Source organism: Pinus tabuliformis, chromosome 4_2, assembly GCF_031772625.1.
Source record: "Pinus tabuliformis cultivar Carrire ecotype Pingquan chromosome 4_2, CPIR1, whole genome shotgun sequence".
Classification (NCBI taxonomy): Eukaryota; Viridiplantae; Streptophyta; class Pinopsida; order Pinales; family Pinaceae; genus Pinus; species Pinus tabuliformis.
The window spans coordinates 458,500,393-458,516,138 of NC_142304.1; the positions used below are offsets into that span (position 1 = coordinate 458,500,393).

At 37.3% G+C, this 15,746-nt stretch overlaps 1 protein-coding gene across 3 annotated transcripts in view; it reads right to left on the reverse strand.

The window, feature by feature from the left end:
* The window catches only part of UPL6 (ubiquitin protein ligase 6), a 395,397-nt gene that overhangs the window by 225,962 nt on the left and 153,689 nt on the right, over nucleotides 1–15,746 (reverse strand). For 2 of the 3 annotated variants that reach the window (XM_089428854.1, XM_089428855.1), the window contains exons 13-17: nucleotides 9,519–9,605; nucleotides 9,313–9,399; nucleotides 8,860–9,000; nucleotides 8,611–8,736; nucleotides 4,497–4,595 (exon numbers count right to left, since the gene is read on the reverse strand). In XM_089428854.1, coding sequence (XP_089284980.1) covers nucleotides 4,497–4,595; nucleotides 8,611–8,736; nucleotides 8,860–9,000; nucleotides 9,313–9,399; nucleotides 9,519–9,605 — 540 coding nt within the window. The remainder of the gene's footprint in view (nucleotides 1–4,496; nucleotides 4,596–8,610; nucleotides 8,737–8,859; nucleotides 9,001–9,312; nucleotides 9,400–9,518; nucleotides 9,606–15,746) is intronic. The other variant, XM_089428856.1, reaches the window with a different exon arrangement.

A 15,746-nucleotide genomic window follows, 5' to 3' on the forward strand; every position in this document is an offset into this window, starting at 1 on the left:
TGATTCTGGGTAGCATCGGATGTGCTCTAGCTCCGAAATTTTGTGGAGGGGCTAGAACACATGAGATCTCCAAATCCCATAAATCATTTGGAGAAATTCCACCCAGATGAGGAGTTACTAAAATAATTATTATTTTTAATGGGTTCCTAAGTCTAAATTTAGGAAAATAAAAATATTCATGGGTATTAATAAGAATATGGGTGAGAAACTTCTAAGTGACGAGGATCAAGTCTGTTTAATCTTACTCATTGATTAGGGACTTAATCTCGGCCGTTGATTCATCAACAGTAAAAGTATAAGAGGAGGCTTGAGGGTTAGTTGGAGATACACTTGAGAAATCAGTCAATTCGATTTTTTTGGGGTGAGGTTTGCTGAGAAAATCGAACAAGTGATCTATTGCAGTGAGAGGGACAATAGCAAAGAGTTGGATCGAAAAAGAGTTTTGAACCAACGAGTACCAATCAGAGAGGCAGCGAAGAGGCCTACGCAGCCCAAGAAGGAGCTCACGCAGAGCTGACGCAGGCCAAGAGGGTTCTTGCAATGGCAATGCGAGATAATTGTCAAGAGTTCGAGATTTTTTTGTGCGTTCAATGTTCTGAGTCGGGAGGGCTAAAGTCGAAGCTCCTGTCAGCAAATCGATCCAACAGAGAAGTGACGCAGTCTCCCAAAGGCAAGAAGTTGGCCCACACAAAGCAGATTGTGATGGGATTTTTGCAGTGCTTGCCAGAGTCAGCCATTCAATGGATCAGTTGTGACTTGGAGAATGAGGTAAACCCTCGTATGTATATCTTGCTACCAGGATTTCTCTGAAAGGTTAGCCAGTGTGAGAGGCAACCAGTTGTACTCAGATTCTGCTTGCTTAATAATACAAACCCTCTATATGTTGCACTGGTTTTTTCGGGGGACATTTGTCCAAAAATAACGGTGTCCCTTGTGTATTTGTCTCGTTCTATTTTCAGTGCATGATCTGTCTGTATGTGTAGCCTACAATAGTATCTTCATTGCTGTTTAAATAATTAAATAACTTGTTGAATGTAAAAACAAGTAGGAGATTATAAACCAGTCATTGCAGTAGGATTTCTGATGTGTAGATTTAGAAATTTTCACACCTAAGTGGTACGCTATTGTGAGAGCCAGTGAGAGGAAGTGCACTGAGTTTGTAGAATCGACTAGTATTGTGGCCACTTGTATGTGTAGGGAGGATGACCAAACGAGCTAGACGTTTACCTGTGTACAGAGAAGAAGTTGAGCGTTATTGCGTGGCTCTTGTCGTGGCCAGGCAGGCCGCAGCAATTGAGAAAAAAGATGGGGTACGGATCGGGCTACCTGGGGTAGAATATGTGGTTGTTGTTGAATTTTAGTAGCTGTGGTTGGTATTCTCCAATTGCTTTAGCACATAAAATTAAAAGAGAATGGACATACAATTTTGTATCCAAGTCAGCTCTCAAAGAAAATTAAAAGAAGAAATTCAAATTTTGAATTTGCCTCCAAAATCTTAAGGTCGCTCAAAGGAGGGAAATTAAATTTTAAATTTAAATTCAAGTTGCCTCTAAAAGGATCATGTCGGCCCAGCATAAGGGCACCTTAAATCCTCTATAAAAAGGCACTCGATTTCAATTCAATCTACACATCATCTCTCTCTTCCTAGCTCACATGTGGGGAACAAGTCTGATGAAGGAGCCAAATTTTTCTGGAGATGTTTCTGATCTGTCTGACCTCACACATGTGACTTGACCAAGCTTCTTTTCTGTCATGTAATTTGATTTTGAGCAGCAGTTTTCCATTGCACGTGTGGGCCGCAGTAGCAGACTGTCTCACCGAAGTTTTCTGGGCAGTTTGACTAGTGTTTATGGGCAGGTTGACTCTACACATGTGGGCCGCAGAGCTTGACTATTGACAGAGGTTTGACCAAGTTGATCTAGACAGAATTTGGACCTCTGACCACAGGTTGACCGAAAGCTTATGGGCAGCCTTATGACGGAATTTCTGGGCAAGTTTTCTGAGCACAGTTTCACCGAGTTCTGGGTTTGTTTGACCAGGTTTGGGCTGAGTAGTTTCTGTGGTCAGTTTGACCTAGGTTGACTGGCAAATCAGATTGTATCACTTGTTGAATTGGCAATTTCTCCTAAGAAAGGGTTGCTGGGCTTTTCCCTAGTTAAGGTCTTCCCAGGGTAAAATTTCTTGTGTCTCTGTGCATTATTGTTCTACTGTGATCTCTACTGCCCTACCACATTTATAGTTGAATTTCTCTTGAGTATAATTGCTTAATGATAATCTGAATGTGCTACAGTAACATCAATATCATTGGAAGAAATTATCAGTTTCAGGAAATTGTGCTCATCTATATTGCACTTAGGAAATCAACAGTTGTAGCGGCCAGACAGGTTGTATCAGTTGAGAAGGGGCATAGCGAGCCACAAGAGGCAGATCAGGGCTATTGTGGGTAGATCCGTAGCAATTGCAGGAGCCAGGCCAACTGCATCAGTTAAAAAGAGTAACAGTGGGCTAACGGAGGAAGATCGGACCCTGAACCATTGGAATACAGGTATATGCTGAGCTGGGAAGAACCTACGTGAGCCCACATATGACATTTCAGGCAGATCCTGGTTACATGACATCGACAGGCAGGCTGTAACTACTCAGACAAGGAGACTGTGTTGGTTAAGGAAAAATCTGGCTCGAGCCAGTGGATACAACCACAGCGTGAGATTAGAACTCTCCCATTCAAAGTACAGCCATCACTTCAGATGATCGGGAGCCATTTGGGTCAGGCAGGAGCCGTGACAAGCATACGAGGCCTATCTTCTGCATGGGGAAGAACATCACAGGGACAGGTTGTAGGGAAAGGTGACGTAGCAGCTGGACCAAGCCATCTCCAGCCACAAAAAAAACTTAAACTTTACAGTGCTCGGTGGCCGCTAATGCGCAGACAGGATCAGCCACTCTTGCAGATGAGTGTGTTGGCTAGGAAACATTAGAAAAATGTCCATACTATGCCGCTGTTGGGGATCTTATTACGTCCACACAACAGAGAACTAACTGAGATATTGTCTAGAGTCCAGATCAGAGTGGCAGGTTCATATTACAGCCTTCAACAAATTGTGGAATGTATCAGGCATGTATATGCAATTCAATTCTTGAATAAAAGTTTTGTGGCTGTGCAATATATGTTTCCTTGAAAGTGCTTTGCTGTAGTAAAGATTACAATTTTGCCTGCATACCATATAAAATACAAGAAAACCTCAAAAACGAAACCAAATATCAAACCCAAGGAAGCAAGCCAGTCAGAAAACTCAATCTATTCCAGGCAAGGGGTTGGCTGAGCTATTACATTTTTTTACTCAATTTGTAAACGAAGGAAGGGTTTGGAAGAAAGAAGGAGGAGACTGACTTTGCTCATGTTGAGAATGAGAACACGATTCTCCTTTGCCATCACTGTGCTTTTTTGGAGTGGTGATTGATTTCCCTCATCCATGGGTGAATTTGCATGTATGGCAACTAATTTCCATTGTATTTTTTGGTGTGTTTTCTAGATTTTTTTTAGGGCTTCCATTACCCATTACATTTCCCTCATCTTGATAGGGAGAGAGTGTATTTTGTTTTCCATAATCAATTTATTGTGGAATAGGGAGGGATTCCCACAACCAGCAGTGTATTTGGAAGTATGTCCAACTCCCTTTTCGTACTTTTAAATAATTTTGAAAGGTTTTGCCTGTCTATCAGTTTTTCCCTCTCTTGAATTCGTATAGGGTTGCAGGAGATCTACTGTTTAAGTATCATTTATATTTATATCCTTTTATCCAATGTTTTTGGCTTTTTATTCCAAAATGTTTGATTTTAATTTTTTTTAAATATTTTTTGTTCCCTAGGTTTAATCATTACATTGGAGACTAAAAAAGCCGAGATGTTCGGACCCTATGTGGGAATATAGATAACCCAAGGAGAGATTTGATATTTGAAATTTATATTGCAAGTTGTGTGGGCACTTGGAAGCATATGGCGGAGGCAATCTCCCAGTTGAAATACCACCCTGCAAAAATTCTCTTTCCATTTTACCTTAATTTCAATTTTTATTTTCATTCTTCTATTTTTGGAGTTTGATTAAGGTTAAAATTTCCTGTCAATATAGGTGGATATCAGAAACTGACTTCAAAAGAAGAAACAACAAACACTACAATATCTCTAAAATTAACAAGAAAAAACAGAGAAATGCAGGATATTTGAAATTTCCAAGGAACTCGGCAAATATCCCAACACAAAAAAATCCTATCATAATGTTTATGGCATAACGCAATCATTGGCTCCAGAGGTAATGTGCACAGTGTTTTCAAAATATCCGTTTCAAATGCCATGCTTGCAAATGATCCATAAGCTATGAATTTAACAGGCAGTAAATCTATGAAACTTGCGCAGGAAACAGAAAGTAGAATATGCATTTAAAAATAGAAACAAAAGTAAAGTACAAAAGAAATCATGAGAGCTGGAATGAACAACACCTTTCCAAGAATTTTTCCAAGGAACTCAAAATATTGGAGATGTTCAGGATGTATTGTGCCTGATGCAGGATTTGGATAGAGAAGATGATCAGCAGTTTCCTACAACCAAACAAAGGTTGCAGCTTATTAATACAGAATAAATTATAAAACCTTCCAGTAACATTTTTCTTTCTAAGAAAGAAGATATATTCTTCAATGGGTGTTCATTTTCAATTCTACAATAATAGAAATCAAAATTAAAACATCAATTAGAATTCCAATCGAAGTTAGACATTGTGATTTTGACTCCAAAAACATGATATCACTTTGTAGAAGGTTATATATCTTAAAACATCTGTAAATGATGAAATAACTACAACCATAAAAAACTATATGACAGAAAATACAAGCACATACATGCAAAAGAAAACTAAAACATCATTACAACTGTTAGCGGCTATCCCATTTAGCTCGATCAATGCCACTATTGTATTAATTCATCAGTAGCATATTCTAATTTTGTATTTAGAAAATCATCAGCATTACACTTCACAATAGCAGAATGTCATCTTCTAGAATTCAAATAAACTTTCTGAATATTCTATAGAAAGGTATGCTCTGTTCTCCAACAGGGCATGGACACTTTCATCTGTTGAGAAATGTAGCTCAAGCAGGAGCTTTTGCACAGGTTCATTGTGAATGTGCAGGAACTCATTCAAGACATTTCTTTAGTGACTAGTTATGAAAAGTGGGAAATTATTCTATACTGTAATTTCACTTTAAATATGAAACAAAAGTGAAATCCTAATGTTTCAAAGTCAACTAGACATAGGGATCTAAATGAACTCTTCTAAAAGTCCTAGAACATGAGTGACCTAGATTAGGATCTAATCTTAGACATAAATCTCAATATTGAGATAGGTGGCAGTTAGGATTGAGGAGATTAATTGCTAAGATTGAGGATATTGTTATTTTCTCCCAAAACATAAAGAGGTCAAGGTCATGAAGAGTGATCATGTTGATCAGTGATTTGTGGTAGACCAGTGGCCCAGTAGCTTGTAGCATTGTTTTTGGATTTTAGAGACTATTTAGAGCCCTCATTGATTATCTATTTTATTGTTGATATATACTGCACTCAGTGCCATTTTGATATATTGACCCTTACATGATATATAGATGAGCAAACTTTGCATATTTTGTCTCTAAATGGTTTGGAATCTTCAAAATAATTAACTTTCATTAAAAAATAAATATTTTATTTGATGTACTTCTTTCAAATCTGGTTCGATCCAATTCTAGTTTGAAACCCAATTAGCTAGGTGGGCCTATTCAAAACCCAGTTCCGATTTTTAAAACTATGAGATCAACTTGTAAGCTTGATCAAAGGTATGAAAAGATGATCTGAAGGAGAAATATCCATGTATGTGTTTTATTTTTTCTGTTTGTACATTTTTCAACTAATGTGTAATTGATGCATTGTTCAAAAATTTAATTTTTTGTTCTTATATAAATTCAGTTTTTTCTTTATTTAATGAGAGAACATTAGGATAGCCATCACCTAAGATTAAAAAAAAATGCATGGTACCAGAACTATTTTCCCAGTTGATATTCTCAAGAGGATTGAAAACAGCAAATCAACTGCCAAAAAGGACCAGCAATTAGAGGGTTTCAATATAACTTTCAAGGACTAGTTTCTAGATCTGAAAGTTAGAGCATTAGATCTCACAGATGGCCTCAACCAGCCTCAAAATCAAGGATAGACTGGACAGTGCCTCAAACTTCACATCATGGAAAGTGAGGGCTGCACTCTTTTTGGACAAGAAACATCTTTGAGAAATTAAGGATGTTGTGACTTCGCCTATAGATGCACAATAGTTGGCAACTCACAAATATAAGGCAGAGAAGACAAAGCAAATGTTCATGGATGCCATAAAGGATCATTTGATCCCTCATATATTTGAGAATAAAACAGCAAAGAAAATGTTTACTATCCTGGTTATCCTTACCAAAGTAGTGAGATCATAAGCAGAAAGAATGTATGGAAACAAACTCAGATGCATTGAGATGACCAGATAAGATTTAGTCGCCAGTTTCCCTATGAAGGCTATGGAGATTCATGATCAATTTGTAGCAGTTCAAGATAAGATTTCAGATGCAAAGATAGTGAGCATGGCACTGAATGGATTCACAAACTTCATGGAACCATTTACCCAAGGTATTTGTGCTCGTGAAAACCATCCTAGCTTTAAAACACTGTGGAATGATTGTATCCAGGAGAAGACTCAGATGGAGTCAAAAGACAGAAAAAAGGTGGTGACAAGAACCTAGCCCTGTTCAGTTAGACAAATAGGGGCATAGATAAAGGACCCAGCAAGGGTAAGGGAAAGAGTGAGGAGTTAGCCTCATAGCCAAGAAAGGAGAACTTGAGTAAAACCATGTGCTTCATTTGTGCACAGTCAATATGCATCTGAGTGTCCAGACAACAAGTAAGGTAAAGAGAAGTAGTAGCAGAAGGAGGTAGCTACTAGCAACATCTACAGAAACATACATGAATGAATTTGCTGCCAAGCTCAAGAAATATTTCTCAATAGTATCTTGCCTTTCTACCAACAGGGTTTTTAATAATGTGTGGTATGTGGACAGTGGAGGATCTAATCATATGACATCATCCCAACAGTTATTTTCTAGCCTATGAAGTAGCACTGAAGAGTGCAAGTTGAGCTTGGTGATGATACCAAGTCCCCAATAGCACAAGCTATTACTATTCCCTTCTAGCTCAAGTCAACTAACCCTTTAGATTTTGATGATATCTTGTTTGTTATAGTTCTCAAGAAGAACTTGCCTTCAGTATTAGTTTTTGATGATAAGGGCTATGCATTTGAGTTCAAAAACCAACAAGTTCTCACTAGGTCATAGGAATCTAGCCCAAATACAATTCAGGTAATAGCGGTTAAAGAAGGTAATCTTTAGAAGTTGCAGGGTGAACCTATTGCTAGTTCATAACAGTGATAGCTTTTGCAAGTTGTGGCAAAAAAGCTTAGGGCATCTGCATTACAGGGCATTGCCTATTCCAAGAGACAGGGTGCACAGTTGGCAAGCATGCCAACGCTGCATTTTGAAGCAGTGACCACAGTTCTAAGGAGATTCAAGACCTAATGCATTCAAATGTAATTGTCGATGGTTGTCAGTAGAATCAATTTCAGGGAGCATGTACTATGTTTCTTTCATTGATGACTTTTCTCGCAAAGCCTGGATCTACATCCTAAAGACCAACGATGAGGTCACTAACAGGTTTCAGGAGTTCAAAGCTCTAGTTAACAACCAGACAGGGAATAAGATTGAGTCTTGAGCTCGCACAAGTGGGTTGAGTATAGATCCAAGGAGTCCAATGGTTTGTGCAAGGTGGTAGGAATCAAGAGGGAGCTAACTATTCCATACAACCCACAACAGAATGGGGTTACAAAGCAGAAGAATCAACTTGTCATTGTGGTTGCTAAGGCCATGATTCATGACCAGAACTTGCTGTTGTTGCATGACCATTATTACTATATATTATAACCACCCCAACACAACCATATATTTAACAGTTTTCTACATCCTTTTTCTTTTGTATCAAAACAATGAAAACATACAGTTTATCACATCCAATATTTTATCATTCCGATATTAGGCTTTAGTTGTTATTTCAAAATACTAATTTTGATAATTTTTTGTCTCCAGATGGTTGTGGTGGTATCAATATTTATCCTGCTTCTCTGCATAAATTACCCATGGCAAAAAATTTTGAATTGTTTCAACCTAACATTGTATCCACAACACTTTACAACATATAGATATTTCTCCTGTCAAGAAAAGAAGTGCAAAGGATATTCATGGGGATAGAGCCCATTATCTATTGACAGAAAATATAACAGGGCCTTCAGACTAAAGTAACCCACAGAAAACCTAACATAAAGAGACACGCAAATCTAAAAACACCTCACAAATTCATTCAAGGATGTCAGACCATACACATCATCATACCAAACACATAAAAGTGAGCATGCCATTATATCAAAACCAGAAGAATTCACTCCAAATGATACTTTGTCTAGATGAAGGACAGTAAAGATGGGAGCAAGCATCAACACATTACCTTGAAAAGTCCATACTGTATATCAAAGGCTGTTTTTGTTATGTTCTCCATAAAATCTTTGAAAATACCACCGCCATCAACACCAGGCTCTTCAACTCCAAATTCATTCACAAATATTACACGAACCTGAAATATAAAATATTTTATTTAAAATTCCATTACAGTGTCTCAAATAACAGATTAATAATCAAAATAAGTTCTTCAAAAGTATTATCAATGTAGTGATGCAACAATAGATTAGTAATAAACCATTCCCCTAAGTTCTTCTCCTGTCAATCCATTTAGTTCAGTGAAGGCATCCTCAACAGCCCGATTCCGCCTTATCCTGATTCGGTGCCGTACAAAGGGTGTGTGAAAACTGTTTTGTTGTCTGGCTGCAGCTAACTGAGACTGGCACAGATAAGCTTATTATTATTTCTCAAACATACTGTTATGCATAACCAAGAACCAAAACAACAAAGAAAGACCTATATAGTCTATACTGGTATGCCTGTAACGTTCAACAAAGAAAGTTCTAACCAAAAGAAATCTAGCAAGACGCCAAAAGACAACTCCTTGTGAATCAATATTGATCACATGCTTCTTGCATTAAATTAAATTGCATAGACAAAACAAGATGGCTAAAACAGCCTACAAAGAAGTGACAGCTAATAAAGCCTGAGGTTTCTTTGTGCTTCAAATCACTAAATTCTTTGAACTCACAGTATAAATTTGAACCCTGTTTGTAAATGGCACTAAGAATGGTGCTCGTTTCAGTAGCTCATGGGCTCTTGAATTTTCACTTCCAGCCTATAAAGGACATATGTAAATTATTATGTTTCTCTTGCATCATAAAAAATAAGAAAACTAAATAGAAAGCAATCAACCCATCTGAAAATGCAATATCACATGTAAAAACAATAATTAACCTGAGCATAGAACATTCCATCAACTGCATCACGAGCATGAAAATCATTTGGTGATGTAAATTCTCGCCTACAATTCCAATCCTGCAACTGTACATACCCAAAATACACTATTATGCACACAACATAAAAATAATAGCAACAGAGATGAGAATAAATTTAGATATTAAAATAAAGAAATATATGTAAGTTAAAACTTAAACCTGTTCAACAACCCTGCAAATTGTCAATCATATATGAGAACTCAGAGCCCAGACATTAGAATTCATGTTTATCAATTTGGTAAAGCATACTGGTTCACATTTGAACCATCAACTCATCATTGTTTGTCATCAAAATCAAACTGTTCTCTAAAATCATTTCATGGGCAGTCGTGTTTTATCATAATGATGCATTCAAAAAATCCTTGTCATCAAAATCTAAGAACTTCAAGTTCTGTTCAAGTTTTATACACTGTAATGTACTTATGTCTGAACGGTAAATTACTATCAATGCTTCCATTGAAACAACGTGAAAAGGCAATGCCCTCCTCAATGCACATGGTTTACAAAAATTAAGCATGCAAACGACAGTTCCATAGCTGATATCACTAGGATTTTCCACAATACTTCTTATGGGAGCATCTCTGCATCCAAAACACTAGTGGGAATTGAGTAACAAGGGCACAAGTTCAGGGCCATTTTGTGCAGAGCATTTCACTGTTTAGTTTTCTTGATTCTGTCAGGAAAAATGCAGAGGATTGCTACAAACAGTTTACTTGCTAATGATAAAACATCAAATACAAATAGGAGAAGGTAAGGAAATCCATAAACGATAAGTATGACATATTTTCTGTTTTGAATAATGTATGAGTGATGATTTACAAGGACCCTCCTGACAGTATAAATGTTCATTGACTGGTCACAAGGATGAAGGGTTATGACCCTTCAGTTGAGTAAATATAATATTACTATTTAGTATTATGTTTATACTATATTTGTATAATGTTCATTTATATACCAGATTTGTAAGACCTCTGGTTTCCTCACAACCCCCACACCTCCCAGTCAACCAATCTCATTGAAACTCACAAGGCATTGTCATTCTAGGACACAAAGGCCCACACCTCCAGACCACCAAACTGATCAGATAATACACCTGTCATGTACACTACTCCCCAGGCTCAGAAAATGGATCAGTTAATAGTGATTGAAAACTCCCATGAGGATCCTGTCTCATGGTCCCCTAACTTGTTCTGCACAACCAGCTCAACCAAGCCTTGACATCTTAAGTTCATGACTGAGGCTTTCTATTTCGAGCATATTTCCTGTACTTCCATTTTAGTTTTATATCATCTGTTAGCTAGATACTTAGTTCTTTATCTTTTTCTGCTTTAAGTATTGATCTAGACATTGCTTTCACACTCCTATTTTGTACTTGCTCTACTCTTTAGTCCCATAATCTATTGGCCTATATTGTCTGGTCATTTGTTGGACAAAATAAAGTTATATTATCTTATCTGTACATTACAAGGACATGCGATGGCCATAAGACCAGAAGCTAGATAAGCTAAAACCTTTCTGTTACTGAACTTGAAAAAATAACAAAGGGTCTCTGTTATTTTTAGGAACAGGACCCAATAATTTGTTTATTGACAAAATCAGAGGTTTTATAAACAAAACCATATGCATATCAGCTACCCATATAATATTCACTTCATACACAATTTCTGCAGTGTTCCTGTACCCAAAATGGAACTACTAATGCAACTATTGATGTAAAGGAAACATGAAACCAGGAGTAACAAACATAATGCCAGAAGCAGAGAAACACCGGGGCCCTTGCACACCAAAAGATGGATTGCACCTACAAATCCAAGTTATCGTGGAGGATTGCTGCACTAAGCTGGCTGATTGTATTGATAAAACGATAAGAGTTACAAATGAGTGTGTGGGAACCCCTATTTATACCACAAAGGTAAAACCCTGACTTGAAGATTAAGTCACTAACAAAAGGGAAAAGGCCCTTAATATATTTTACAAATATTAAAATAATCATGAGGATGAAGAGGTTACTGTTGCCTGAGATAAACCTTTCGTTTATTGGATCTTATGATTTATCAAAGAAAATTTAATCAATATGTTTAACCATGTTATTTCTACGATCTAATAACTTGGAAACAAAATTATAAAGCTCACCTTGGTTTTCATCGATTCACATAGTATAAAATATTAGAGGTGTGACAAATGTTTTGAAAATAAGATATTATGTTTCACGTACGTTGTTCACTCAAATAAAATGTTTTCATCATCTGATTTGTTATCATCACAAACTTTACATATTCTTTCCTCACATCTCTTTGTTTCACTATAAAAATTGTAAGGGTTTGTTCTTACTTTTGCAATATTATGATCATGCATACAAAATAGATCATGCATACAGAATCTAATGCTCAGTAAAGATGATATGAATGGGAATACAACATGCCCCCACCATTAATAAGATTTTCCCTCAAAGCTGAAAAATTAAACAATAAAGACCAGTGTTGTTAAAAAAGACATTGGAATGGCCAAAAATATGTATTCTTGTCCCAATATGAGTTCAAACTGTATTATATAATAGCTTAAAAAATGCAAAAACATGCCCCCTGATCTAGAGGAAGAATCATATTGCCAAAAAGTGCCTCCAAAAGTGATTTCTAAGGAGTGTATGTAAACCAATGTTACTTGGAAGCAGGAGCGAAAGCGGGGAGTGGGAGCGGGAACGACATTTTCAGAAGCTCCCGGTTTGGGAGCGAATCCCGGAGCGATTTTTTAAAAATATATATATTTTTTATATTTTTCAATTTTTGATACATATATGTCAACACAAACATGTAGAATGATGAATTACATATAAAAAACATAAAAAAAAAACATAGATTGATCATTGAACCATATCACATCAATCATCTAGAAGTTATAATCTTCATCAACCATGTCCACAAGTTAGTAACATACATATTACAACTGCAACATATTGAGTCTCGTGAATCATGATTCATCAAATTCAATCTTAAAGTTTCAACTTCAAGCTTTCAAAATTGAAAATTCAATATATAACATTTATCATCATTGATCACCAAAGTTGTACTTGTAAGCTAAGTTTAACCATTACAAGAAATAATATCTTAGATATTTCTAACTTCTAACTGTCAACATGAAATGAAATGTTATAACATGAAACATGAATAATGAAATGAAATGAAACAACTTTAGTCTTTCACGAAGCATCATATTCATAAATCACAATCATTACCAGTGAGTTATAATTCCCAACTTCAAACTTCAAATTTTCATTGTCACAGTCATATATTGTTTACAAAAAATATCATTATGATATGAAAAAGTCAAGAGTCAAGAGTCAAGGACTCAAGACTCAACAGTTATGAAAACTAATAGAAACTAGAAAAGACAAGTAAACTGTAAATCTACATGTGGCCCTTGCCACGAGAATCTCCAAGAGTATAAGCAGGTCGTGGTGGTCTTCTAGGAGTCTCCCGCACAGACCGACGACCAGAACTAGAAGGCACATGCCCTCCACGTGAGGGTGTAGATGGAGGTGGCAACAGCAAAGGAAAAAGACTCAGAACTCGAGCACTGCTACTGGATGGTGGAGATGGCATGGCTGCTACGGCTGCTTCATCTTCATCCCTTATAAGTTCCTCTTCCAGTTCTTCAAGATGTATAGTGCCATCCTCCAAATTGTCTTCCTCTTGGTGGTTGTCCCAAATTTTATATGTGGGATCCTCATAAGCCCAATCACAGTAATGACTCAACAACCTCAAGTTGTAGTGCACATAAACCAAGCTTTCTGCACGGTTTTCATTGAGTCTATTTCTTTTCACATTATGTATGAAGTTGTAGGTGCTCCAACACCTCTCTACAGAAGAAGTATTTACAACATGTGATAGAACTTTTTTTGCCAATTTTGGCAAAAGTCCATGGCCGCCATATGTTTCCCACCATGTGAGAACATCAAATCTGTCTCTGTCTTCCATTGCATGGAAGGTACCAAACAAACCAGTGTTACTGAAGTATTTGCCTATTTCAAGGCGCACAGCTGCACATTCCTCCCTGTCAAGTATCAACTTTTCCAATGCTTGCAAATATCCTCTAGTTACCTCTGCATCTAAATGGGGTTTGGTCCTAATCCCACCCCCTGGTGCAGGTTGGCCCAACCAAGATGTAGAGTAGTATTTTGGCGTAAGGATATACGCTAAGCAATGTAGTGGAAGATTAAGTTTATTCCACCGTACACACACAAAATCGTGAATCAGTTTGTACAAGTCGGGATCTCTGTTATGAACAGTATCTTTTATTTGCCCCAACATGGTATCCATCTGCTCATACACCTCGCCAATCACTGGTTTATCAGTATCTGCAAACCGAATCATGTGATAAATGCGCTTGGTGAAATCCAATACTTGCCTCACACTTGACCAAAACTGACCATCAAGAGCGGCCTCCTCCACCAGTTCAAAACCTCGCCTATCAGCTGCATTTGTAGCCCTTTCCTTTAATACCTGTCAATGTGGACTTGATACCATGCTAGCCAATGACTCTCTTACCTTCAAAAGGCGCCTGAAGGTGAGGTAATAGCTACCAAATCTGGTCTTCGCAATCTTCAACAACTCCAATCTTGAGTGACTGCGGAAAAGGCCATGGGTATTGCTATGATTTGTAATAAATTCTATCAATTGTTTGTCGTTCTTATACAAATCACCAATCCATTTGTATTGTGCATTTTTGTTCTTGACAACATCATGCATCAGAAGGTTCAATGTGTGAACCAAACATCCAGACCAAAATATGTTGGGGTATTTATCCTCAATAATTGCTCCCGTTGCCTTACAATTAGGAGCATTATCAGTGATGACTTGGATGACATTGTATGGCCCAATACGGTCAATTGTTTCAAGTAATGCTTACGCAATGTTGATGGCGGTCTTGAACTTATCTGAGCAATCATATTCAGTTAGAAAGATGGCACCACTAACAAACACAGCAAGCACTTATCAATGGCTTGCCTTTTACATTTGTCCATCCATCAGATACAATGGACACCCCATGGTCAGTCCAAGAACTTGTCATTCTATTCAAAGAATGTGATATTTTTGCTTTTTCATGATCAAATCCAACGGTTCTTGCCTTGTCATACCCAGGGCTCTTGTATCCTTTAGGGGCATCATTTATAGCAAAAACCATTTCATGCCAATAAGGTAAGGAAGAACATTGAATGGTATCCCACATGCATAGAGAAACCTGTAAACCTTTGAATCCACATCATTCCTACACCCCTCATCAAGGAAATCTGATATGGTTCTACGCCTTAAAGCTAGTGACCCTGTGCCTCCATATCCACTGCCTTGGGAGGATGCTGAAGGAGTTCTTTGTGCTTGTGATTGTGAGCTTGGTTCAAAGAAACCCCTTGATTTTTTAGATTTGTATTGGGCTTCCTCCTCTTTCCTTATGTATTTGGCTCTATCTGCTGTTGACACAGCTGCACAAGTTTTGATTCCTATTTGTTTATCTCCATCCCATGGCCTTTTCCCGCAGAGGTGTTTTCTAGCACGGGTGTATGAACCTGTGTAATTATTGTTGCAATGGGGGCAATGAAATTTAGTGGTTCCACCCCCTTTCCCTGCTTCAGGCCTATTAACATATTTCCACAATGGGGTTTGGTCTTGTTTAGTTTTTTGAGAGTCATGTTCACCCTCCTCCAGCTCCTCCTCACCAGGGTTTTCATCAAATCCACTTTCTCCAGCTTCTTCATCCCCCTCTTCATTTTGGCCCCTCCGTTTCCTACTCTCCAGCACCATAATAACCAGAAAAGGGACCAAGAAGAGGAAAATGCCAAGAAATATAGCCAGGTCCATGATGTTTGATATTTGTAGGCTTTTGAATCTGCAAAATTTAATGGGAATGGGAATAGGACTATGAATGAGAAAATTAATTTAACTTATTTAGATTAATTAATTTAATTTATTAATTTTATTTAGATTCAAGACTTTTTTACTAAATAAATTAAACTAACTAAACTATACTAAATTACTACCTAACTAAAGTTTAAAATACTAAATTACTAAGTTACTAATGTAACTAACCTCTTTGCAGGCTTGCTCCTTGCTCCTCGGCACTTGCTCCTCGCTTCTCCTTGCTCCTTTGCTCTTGCTCTCCAACTTCTCCTCAACTCATTCAAGTGACAATGAAT